General features: G+C 42.3%; 1 protein-coding gene across 1 annotated transcript in view; it reads left to right on the top strand.

The window, feature by feature from the left end:
• The window catches only part of Uevld (UEV and lactate/malate dehyrogenase domains), a 32653-nt gene that overhangs the window by 17535 nt on the left and 3503 nt on the right, over positions 1-11615 (top strand). Inside the window, exons 9-10 of the mRNA XM_021201119.2 lie at positions 2038-2211; positions 8517-8580. Coding sequence (XP_021056778.1) covers positions 2038-2211; positions 8517-8580 — 238 coding nt within the window. The remainder of the gene's footprint in view (positions 1-2037; positions 2212-8516; positions 8581-11615) is intronic.

The following is an 11615-nucleotide window of genomic DNA, read 5'->3' as shown; positions in this document are numbered from 1 at the left end:
GGTGGATTTCTGAGTTCGAGGCCAGCCTGGTCTACAAAGTGAGTTCCAGGACAGCCAGGGCTACACAGAGAAACCCTGTCTCGAACCCCCCCCCCCAAAAAAAAAGAGGTTTCCCCTTCAGAAACTCCCTATCCCATACCCCCTCCTCTGCCTCTATGAGGGTGCTCCCCCACCCACCCACTCCCATCCTCCCTCCCTGCCATTCCTGTACACTGGACCACAGGCCAAAGAATATGCATTGAGAGCAGTCATTGATTTACATTTACACTCACATTTGAGCCTACAGGACTCCAGTGGAAAGTCTGAAACCCCGAATCACACAGTCAGCCCTGTTTAAACTATGTGGGGAACAAAACAAAGCCAAAATTGTGAAGGTGAGAAAGAGACTTGTAAATAGGAGTATTTGAAGGGAGTGTAAGGGAGATAAGAGAGGTGGGGATGGCTGAAATGCATTATATATGTATATGGCATTGTCAATTTTTAAATAAAAATTACAAATATATAAAAAAAAGAAAATGTTCCACACTTACGTTTCCTTTATGATTGTCAGACATTAGTTCCTTTAAATCCTTTTGGTATGTAAAAGAAAGGGGAGTTGTGGTTTTTTTCTTTTTTTTTTTTCTTTTTTTTTAAAGATTTATTTATTTATTATATGTAAGTACACTGTAGCTGTCTTCAGACACTCCAGAAGAGGGAGTCAGATCTTGTTACAGATGGTCATGAGCCATCATGTGGTTGCTGGGATTTGAACTCCGGACCTTTGGAAGAGCAGTTGGGTGCTCTTACCCACTGAGCCATCTCACCAGCCTGTGGTTTTTTTTCTTAAGGTGGTGTACTACATAATAATATATGAATCAGTATTTTGATTTAAGCCTAAAATGAAAGAAATTTATCAGTGAAATGGAATTATTGGGCTGGGGCTGGGGCTTGGTAGTAGAGTGCAAATATTCATGAGGCCCTGGGTTCAAACCCCTGCAGGTGCATGAACACTCAAAAGAATAGTTCTTCATTGAATTGAAATTATTATTTTCCTACTTTCTGTTGGGGCATGGGATTAGCTGAGCACTGACCACTCAAGATTATTGAACACTTTGAGAATGATCAATCAGGACCTCAAGAAGGAAAAATTGTGGCACCTGTCTGTCCTCAGGGCAGCTTTTTATAGGAAAACCCAGGTTCAAAAGTTAAAAGGTGAACAGTGAGCTAGTAGAACATTTTTGGCTAACGAGACAAAGCGTTATCAACTAACCGTTAAGCTGATTGGCTCTAAGTGCGGTAGGAGGGGTGGTGGACAGGTGGAGGACAGAGGATTTCAGGACATTGAGATAATGGTACAAGGCATAACTTTCTGGCTTATAAGTAACATTCTTCATTGTCTGTAACTATGAGCTCAGTTTCTCCTGTGAGTAACACGGACTCTGAACACAACATGGCTACAGTTATGTTAAAAGGAGTGAGCCTCAACACGTTCTAGACCCAGTTTTCACCTGTCTTGCTTAACTATTACTGGAACTTATTTATTTTCTATCCTAACAATTTATGTTCCATGAAAACGTTATATAAAAATGCCTTAGCTTGGTTAGTGTTTTCAGTACACTTTATAAGCATACTGCCAGCATGGTGGTTCACTTTTGTAATCCCAATACTCGGGAGCAGAGGGAGGAAGATTGGGAGTTCAAGGCCAGATAGACTTTTTAGCAAGACCCTGCCTCAGAGAGTATGATGCTCCAGTGCATTTATGACCTATGATGACTCTGTAAAACCGTTGACATACTTCACTAGTGATGATCCTTTCCAGGTGAGCCAGGCTACAAGCAGTTTTTTTGTTTTGTTTGTTTATTTGTTTGTTTGTTTGAGACAGGGTTTCTCTGTGTATCCCTGGCTGTCCTGGAACTCACCCTGTAGATCAAGCTAGCCTCGAACTCACAGTGATCCCTCTGCCTCTGTGTCCTGCATGCTGAGATGAAAGGTATGTGCTACCATTGCCCAGCTGATTTTTTTTTTAACCCTTAAATTGTCACTGTGTGTAACATTTAGTGGAAATCATGAGCTATGTGACATGGAAGCTGAGCACATTTCCTGCAACTAGAGTGGTCGGGATTGGCTGCAATCTGGATTCACAGAGGCTGCAGTACATTATCACCAGTGTTTTGAAGGTGCAGACTTCAGGCAAAGAAGTGTGGGTTGTTGGCGAACAGGGAGAAAACAAAGGTAAGTGTATTGTTATTAGTTATGCTACTAACTCTAAAGTTGTGACATTCAGATGTGTGCAGGGACTTTAGACTTGTGAAGCTTAGTGAGAGCTGTGTGTGTGTGTGTGTGTGTGTATGCATCTGTGTGTGTATGTTGCTAGGGATTAAACCCAGGGCCTCAGTTCAGTTAAGTGTGTTATTACCAACTAAAAACTCCAGCTCCTGTCATTCTCATACATTTGGGGTTAGGAGGGGTGTTTCTTTTTAGTTTTTTAAGTTTAAAACAAGGCCCCTTAGTCAGGTTTTCAGTTTTAGTTGAATTTTGGAGTCTAGATTTAAAAGTCTTACTTTTCCATTTAAACATCCACGAAGCACTAAGAACTCCCCCTGTTCTCTCACATCCAGCTCTGTTTGCTTTTCCTAAGCTCAGCCCCACTTCCTAAACACATACTTCCTGTTTGGTTTTTTCTGAAAGAATTTTCAGTCTGTGGACTTCTAACAAGCTGCTTGTTATCACCATCACAAAACCATCACTTCAGCTCCCTATATGGAAACAAAATCAAAACCCTTTCCTTATCCCAGAAGAAAGCCTTCTGCATTTGCGATGCCTTCCCTCCTTCTTTCCGAATGTCACATAAGCCAGGCTGGAAGGTGATATGCGGAAGCTTGCTCTCATTAGTCCGCTGGCATTCGTGTAACAAGAATATGCGTCTACACTGTACTCGTTGCCATCTGAGATTCCCATGTAATGTGACAGGTGCAGAACACAGTCTGCTGTAGTTTAGAGCAGTTGTTCTCAACCTGTGGGTCGTGACCCTTTTGGGGATCGCAAAGTAGATATCCTGCATACCAGATACTTACATTACAATCCAGAACAGTAGCAAAATTACTGTTAGGAAGTAGCAACAAAATAATTTCATGGTTGCAACAACATGAGGAACTGTATTAAAGGATCGCAGCATTAGAAAGGTTGAGAACCAGTATTTTAGAGAGAAGAAAATATCAAATATAGGATACTATTTGATTAACTATTATTTTGGGGCTTACACATTTACATATGCATTTGAGGTGGGTCGGAATTGATAGGAAAAAGATGATATTGTTGCTGTAGTACCCCAAGTGATGGTGAAGGCCACCACTGAATTAGACATTGGAAGAAGGAAATAGTGGTAAGAACATCCCAGGAATGGGAAACAGAACCAGGCAGAGCCATGTCGTTTGCTCCCACGAGGCGGGGAAGCCATTGGGACTAGATGTGGTACTTTTGACTTGAGTTCTCAGTGGGGAAGCAGAAACAGAATGATCTAGGAGAATGCAAAGGGGATTGCTTAAGGCCGTTGTTGTAGTGTTTGCCATATATGTGTGTGTACACCTAATGGAGCAAGCCCTCGTGAGTGTGCGCAGTCAGGAGCACTGTGAGCACCACTGGACTTGCCGGGCCATCCTCCTGCTTACTGTCTAGGAAAGCTCAGATGGCTTTTTGCTTGTCTTTTACTGTGTTAGGATCCAACCCAGGGATCCTTGTGCTCGCTAGGCAAACTCTAACCACAGAGCTCCACCTGGGCTCTAACCTTTGTGCTCTCCCCAGGGCTGGGTTTCATTGCCTGGCCCTAAAGACAGAAATGGATCAGAGGCTCTCTCTGCAGGCTACATGTTAGATACCAACTAGTACATTTTTGCATGAGTGACAATATAATAGTAATGTGATAAAGCTGATTCTTAATAATTATCATCTTTTTTTTTTTTTTTTTTTTTTTTTTTTTTGGTTTTTCGAGACAGGGTTTCTCTGTTTAGCCCTGGCTGTCCTGGAACTCACTTTGTAGACCAGGCTGGCCTCGAACTCAGAAATCCGCCTGCCTCTGCCTCCCGAGTGCTGGGATTAAAGGCGTGCGCCACCACGCCCGGCAATAATTATCATCTTTATGAAATACTTTTCGGACAGGTATCTCACTTAAATTTTACAAGTACCCTATGAAAAAAAGAGTTTTCTTTTTAAAACTTATTTATTTTCATTTTATGTGCATTGGCGTTTTCCCTACATGTATATCTGTATAAGGGTGTTGGATCTTCTGGAATTGGAGTTACAGACAGCTGTGAGCTTTTGTGTGGGTGCTGGGAATTGAACCCAGGTCCTCTGGAAGAGCAGTCAGTGCTCTTAACCACTAAGCCATTCTCCAGCTTCAGGTTTCTTTTCTTTTCTGTTTGTTTTATTTTGTTTCTGCTTTGGGCTTTTGAGATGGGGCTTTTCTATGTAGCCCTGGCTGTCCTGAAACTCACTGTATAAACCAGGCTGACCTCAAACTCAAAGCTCCACCTGCCTCTGCCTCCTGGGTGCTAGGATCAGAGCACCCTCTGCTGGGCCCTGGTTTTCTAAATATATAGAAGAGGGAGCACAGAGCTAGGATGAGTGAGGGTCTGAGGGAGGTCTGTGCAATGAGAGCAGCTCTAAATTGATGCTAAGATTTGCTCCTTCTTGCAGTCAGTGGCACAGAGTAACCAATCCATTGTTCTTCTAAGATTCACAAGACGGTGATAAATGTGAATTAGTCAAAGGAAACATGAGACAGTTTGAAGTAAAGTAACGTTAGGTCTTGAAGACAGTTGTAAGAGTAGAAGTGTCTCAGTAAAGTCCTCCTCTTCAAGTTCTTCGGAGACAAATGGTAGTCAGAGCCTAGGGAGGAGTCCCGGGGCCAATCAAACCTCTAGGCTCTATTTCCTGCTTCCTTCCTCAGCTTCAGCTGCCGTTGTGCCAGGCGTTCACTGCACTGGCCAGATGGCCGCTTGCAGTGGTTCATGCGCTCTCGTTGCATCTGCTGCTTCCTTTTCACGACCATCCATTCACTTAGCTAGTTCCTGCTTGTCTCCAGAAAGCACTCACGATTAGGTAAGTTCATGCATGTATTATATGCATTAGCACACCGTGTTACCCCCATGTCTGTTGTGTCATCATCGCCATGCTAGTTACATGCCTGTGTTTCCTAAGACAATCATCTCCTGCAGACCGGAATGCTTTGTCCATTTTGGATTGAACAAATGATCCTGACATCACTTTGCTGTAACCAAAATATCAATCACTTATTCTGCATCAAATGGGATGATTAGCAGAACATTTGCTTAAGTGTGCTATTGAAGTCATATGTAAAGCAAAGATTACTGCAGTAGTAGTTTAGCAGTCTGAGGGCTGGATCTCAGAGTGTGTTATCTCTTTTGGCACAGGTTAGTTGTTGTATATAATAGAAAAAAGCAGTTCAAAAAGCAGTATTTTTATTTTATTCATTTTTATCAGACAGGGTCTCATATACCCAGGATAGCATTAAATTTGCTATATGGATGAAATTGACCTTTGAACTTCTGATCCTTGTTCCCTCCCCCTCCTCCAATGCTGGGATTGCTGGTGTGTGTCACCGCACTCCGTTACAATTATCCAGTGCTGAGGGCTGAATCCAGGGCTTCATACATGCTAAGCCAGCACTCTGCAGACTAAGCTGTAATCCTGTTCCCAATAGGCATTTTCTCATGAAAATTCTTGGGCCTGTTTTTGAGCATTGGAACAGAAGATAAAGATGACTTAGTACACTGTCTTGAATGTCTTAAGCAAGGATGGCTCTACATTAGGAACGTAAAGTGCTGGGCAGTAAACCAGAAAGTTAAGTAGCTAAGGGCATCCGGACCTTCTTTACTCCATTACAGGTAGATGAGACCACTCTAAACATTTTCTCTTTTACGTTGTGACTCAAGGCTGATCTAGAGGAAGGCTCTGTAGGGCCACAGACATGTCTCAGGGGTTAAGTGCACTTGTTGCTCCTGTAGAGGGTTCAGGTTTGCTTCTCAGGACTACGTGGTGGCTCACAACTGCCTGGGACTCCAGGCTCAGGGGCTCCAGTGCTCTTTTCTGGCCGCTTTGGGCACTGTATGCTGCATATACATAGATGTAGGCAACACACTCAAAAAATAAGTAAATATAAAAAATGAACTGGAGAGATAGCTCAGAGGTTAAGAGCATTGACCACTCTTCCAGAGGTCCTGAGTTCAATTCCCAGCAACTACATGATGGCTTATAACTATCTGTAATGGGATCTGATGCCCTCTTCTGGTGTGCATGACAACAGCTAGAGTGTATTCATCTAAATAAAATAAATAAATTCTTTAAAAAAAAACAAACTCAAAAGCAAAATTAAGTACAAAAAAGAATCTGAGATTCCTCCTTATCCCTCTGTCCTATCTTAACTGTGTACATACTGGCAGCAATGCTCATAATTTTCTGATTATTTTATCTCCCTTGTGAATCTTTTTTATGTCTACCTTGCTATTTTTATTCATCCTTTCAAGGTCTATAATACTGTATTTCAGTTAGCAAATGTTCTCCATATCCCAGTTTTTAATTATTGTTAATATATTAATAGTATAACAGAAACCTTAAATAAGTAATTTTTTAAAGATGTATTTATTATATGAGTACACTGTTGCTGTCTTCAGACACACCAGAAGAGGGCATCAGATCCCATTACAGATGGTTGTGAGCCACCATGTGGTTGCTGGGAATTGAACGAATGACCTCTGGAAGAGCAGTCAGTGCTCTTAACCGCTGAGCTATCTCTCCAGCCCCAGTAATTCTTATATAACCCTTCTAAGTAGAACATTTTAAAACTTTCTTGGGTTTGGCATGGTGGTGCACACCTTTCATCCCAGTACTCAGGCAGCAGAGTCAGGGGGATCTTGGAAGTCCAAGGCCAGCCTGGTCTATAAAAATAGTTCCAGGCCAGCCAGTAATATACAGTGAGACCCTGACTCAAAAACAAACAAACAAAAAATCCCAGCAAAAATAAGTAATAGAAAATGTTTTAGCCTTTTCTATGCATTTATATTTTTCATATAACAATTCTTGGGTTTGTGCTCTTTTTCACTTGCATGAATGGGTTGTGGGTTTGTGTTGTTTGTTTTGGAGGCGGAGACATGTACTCAACAGAGTGTTGAGTGTGGTGGTGGAGCATCTGCCCAGAATGAGCAAGGCCCTAGGTTCAGTCCTAGCATTAGAAAAAAGCTTGAAGCTGTCCCATGGTCTTTGCCTTAACTCTCACTAGTCTTTTCCTCTTTGTTAACAAATGTGATCTTGAATGGTGTGTAGAGTTGATTGTGCATTAGCTTCTGTGTCTTCAGCACCAGAATAGAGAATATACCAGAAAGGACACAGAAGAGGAATGAGTGGCCCCCACAACAAGGCACCATACAATCAGCCAGTCATCTTGAAAAGGGAGGTGTCCTGATCCTGTCGATCACTGACTGATCTGTGTTTTGTTTTGTTTTGTTTTGTTTTGTTTTGTTTTGTTTTTAATGCAGTTTAGAGTATGTTAATCTTAGACATAAGATATTGTTCTTATGTATTTTTGCTTTGCCTACCCCAAAACTAACTTATATAAAAATGTCTTTATATAGATGAATACTGGAACGGTTTCAATTATTGTAATTTTAAGTCACTATTAAAAAGGGGCACAAATATCCAGTGTGTGGGTGCTTCTGATGCAGCACTGCCTTGAAGTTTGTGCATGGCATATGCAGAAAGAAGACTTTAGGTCCCATCATGCTTTAAAAACTGTAGCTGATTCGTGCTGAGTCAGATTTTCGATTTCTTATAAACCCCGTGGCTAGAGGATGTGGGTAATCTGGAAGGTGTTGCTTTTCTTGCAGCTGTAGAAATTCCATCCCAAAATAGGTTACCAAGTTAGTCTTCAAATTAGTAGTTATTCTTCAAATTAGTCAGTGTGCTCGCTTGCCAGCAGAATAGATGCCGCGTGCTCATACCATCTGAGCCTGTTGTCTGCAGCCCCTGAGGAAATAGCTCTTCCCACATGAACAGTAAAGCTACCTTTGTATAGACCTGTTGCTGATGAGTGAGAACAGGTAAGGATGCCACAAGTAAGCTTTAGGATCACAGTTTTAGGAGATGTAGGTTTAAAAGCTTTCTTGTCCCAACACGGAAAGTACAATGTCATCAGTGGGAAAGTAACTGTTCTTAGAAGGGTGATAAAGCTATAAAAAGATCAGGTCCCTAAACCTCAAAAGGCCAAGTGTTGCTCACTTGCTTCCTTCCTTCCCTTTTTTTTTTTTTTTTTTTTTTTTTTTTTTTTTGGATAATTAGACAGGGTCTAACCTAAGCAGACCTGGAACTTGTTATGTAGATCACGCTGGCCTCGAACTCAAGGAGATTTGTCTTCTGCCTCATGGTTATGGTTAAAAAGCTTAAGCCACCACTCCCAGCCATTTGTCACATGCTAGTCTTAAGAAAAATCACTGGTAAAATGTAATAATTTCTTTGTTTAATTCTAGTGTGCTCATGGAGTGGCCGAGATGGAGTACTGAGCCCCAGCTCTCAGGCGCAGCTATCCAACAGGTAACAGGGCAGAGTTGAGTGTATCCAGCTAAGACACAGAGCAGCTGTTTGCACAGCAGCTTCTTGCCAGGCTTCTGTAAACAGGACCAGCTAATAGAAGTCCAAGGAGCAGTGCCCGGCAGTCCTGGACTTCCAGGAGAGCTTGCACGCTCATCTAGACATGTGAAAAGAAGAGCAGTGGCTAATTTGAGGCCGTGGTTTGCCTCCTTTACATCTAACTTCAAGTTAGTGTAAAGAGGACTTCTCTTAACTACCTAGAAACAAATCTAGACTAAGCATACCGAACACATCTGGAGATCAGTCTAGGAGTAAAGTTTTCCGAATCTCATCAAAGGGCCATGCAGTGCACAGGCACTCTATGTGGAGGCCTCTAAGGTCTGCTGTGCACTTGAGAGTCACACTCAGACTATTTTCAGGCCATTTGCTCTTTCACCATCACAGATAATGCTCTCCTCAAGTCTGGCACAGTCGTAAAGTGTCGGTGTTTAAATCTTCAGCTGTGGGTTTCAGTTCAGGCGTCAGGTGGAGAGAAGACGGTGTGAGGGATTCCGTCAGGTTAGACACTGCACTCTGGGCTCTCCAGCTCTGTGGGCATTTTTGCTACTGTGGTGTCATCGTTTTGATGACGCTGGAGATTGAGCTCAGGATGTGCTAATTAAGTATGTATTTTACCACTGGATTTTGCTCCCTATAATTTTCAAATAGAATAAACAGTTTTAATTTATATACTTTTTAAAAAGATTTATTTACTCATTCACTTATTTATTTATTTAATGTATATGTGTACACTATAGCTGTCTTCAGACACACCAGAAGAGGGTATAGGATCACATTACAGGTGATGGTGAGCCACCATGTGGTTGCTGGGAATTGAACTCAGGACCTCTGGAAGAGCAGTCAGTGCTCTTAACTGCTGAGCCATCTCTCCAGCTCCTACCTTTTTTTTTTTTTTTTTTTTTTTTTTTTAAAAAGTATGCCTACTTGAATTTCAAATACCACAGCTATTTATAGATAGTAAAAAGCTGAGATAATCCTATCTTCTAGAAACAGCCAATTTAACGTCCACATCCCCACACGCACATATGCTGTTCATCTGTAACAGATTACACTACCTGTACCATCCTGCACTTTGATTAATCATAAAATATAAGTGCTTTCTGTGTTGTACATGTATGTCTGCCTTTCTTTTTGAGGACTTTCTTTTATATGTATGAGGGTTTCCTCCTATGTATGTATGTACATAACGTGTGTCTTACACATGTGGAGGCTGGACAAGAATGTCAGATCCCTTGGAACTGGAGTTGTGGGTGCTTGTGAGCTGCTACATGGTTGCTGAGAACCAAACCTGCGTCTTCTGTGCCCTTCACTGCTGAGCCATCTCTCCTAGTAGACACTATTGTAAAATACATTCTGTGTCAAGCTCAGGAAAGGTCACTGTATTTTTATTCCTGTATTTTAGACTCCGATCATATAAAGCCAGGACTGCTGTGTTGAGAGGTCAAACTTACTCCATCTTGGGACTGGCCTCCATCTTAAAAAAAAAAAAAGCCTGAGAGTTTGACCTACAGCAGATCCCAGGCTGCACCGGTGCACCAGGAAGGACCCTGCGGCTTGTCCTTGGCCAGAGTTACTCCCTAGCTACCTCTTAGCAACAGCCAATCAACATCTGATTGTTTCAGATGTACTTTCAGACCATAGTCTTGCTTCAGAGCACCCACCTGTCAGTCTATTAGATGCTTGCCGGACTGAACACCCCCTCCCTCAGCCCCTCACTTGCTCCTGTTTCCTGTTGAAACCCCTGATGAGGGTCCAGGGCTGCTCCACCTTCCCTTCCCTTCCTGCCCTGCTGTGTCAGGCTTGGGTTGGAGGGAGCCCAAGCCCAAGCCTTTAATAAAGAGACCCTAATGCTATTACATCAGAGCCGGCTCCTTGGTGGTCTTTTGGGATTCACGAACACTTCCTGGCACAACAGTGTCAGCACCAGCAACTTTGGTGTAACATGTGGGAGTTTAGTCTTTTAGCACACCCAGGGCTCTGAGTTTAATCTCCAGTACCACCCAAAGGAAACAAAGCAGAGGAACCTACTAAAGCCATAACCATAAGTATTATGTAATCAGATCACATTCCCTCACTCTCTGCTACCACTCCAGACTGGAGGAAAGTGTTGTTGGTGATGGTGAAGTAGTAAATGGCCTGAACACAGCTCCTCCTTCTCTGTGATCTGTATGTAAGTATATGTGTGTGTATGCATGGGTGCTAAAAGACAATGTCAGCTGCCCTGGAGCTAGAGTTAGTGGTGGCTGTGAGCCTGACATGGGCGCTGTAACTGAACCACTCTTCTAGAAAGGCAGCATCCACTTTTAACTTCGGAGCCATGGCCTCAGCCCCAACCGTATTCTCATAAGCACTGTGTAGTTTTTCTTAAATACAGCAATCGTGCTCCTATGTATACGTTTGCACACTTGAGCTTGCTGACCATGTGTGAGAGAGGGGTTTCTAGATGAGGGCTGCTGGCTTTCCCTGACACTACTTTATCCTCTGAGCAGCAACTGCAGGCTTGTGTCCTCATACAGTGTCCAGAACTGGTTATTGGTCCCTTCTATCCCTGTTAGTGTTAATAACCTGAACTGATATTTATCATGGCTTTTTGTTCTGTTGTTCTTGTTGTAAGACAGTCCTGGCTAGCCTGGAACTCACAGAGGTTCATTTTCCTTTACCTTCCAAGAGCTGGGATTAAAGGCATGATGAGCCACCATACCCAGCTGATACTGTTTAATTAATACTTAGTTAAATAATCAAAATGGTGAGCATCTTTTTATGCTGTGAGGGTATTTGTGTTTTCCTTGTGAACTGTGGATCTCATACTTTAGGAAAAGCTTAAATAATATATTATCTGCAAGCCTTTTAAATTTTTCTGCTCTCTTTCTTTTCTCTCCTCCTCCTCCTCCTCCTCCTCCTCTTCTTCTTCTTCTTCTTCTTCTTCTTCTTCTTCTTCTTCTTCTTCTTCTTCTTCTTCTTCTTCTCTCTCTCTCTCT

This window comes from Mus pahari, chromosome 1 (assembly GCF_900095145.1).
Source record: "Mus pahari chromosome 1, PAHARI_EIJ_v1.1, whole genome shotgun sequence".
Lineage (NCBI taxonomy): Eukaryota > Metazoa > Chordata > Mammalia > Rodentia > Muridae > Mus > Mus pahari.
Note: the sequence above shows the minus strand (reverse complement) of the source record. Positions and strands in the feature narration are given on the sequence as shown.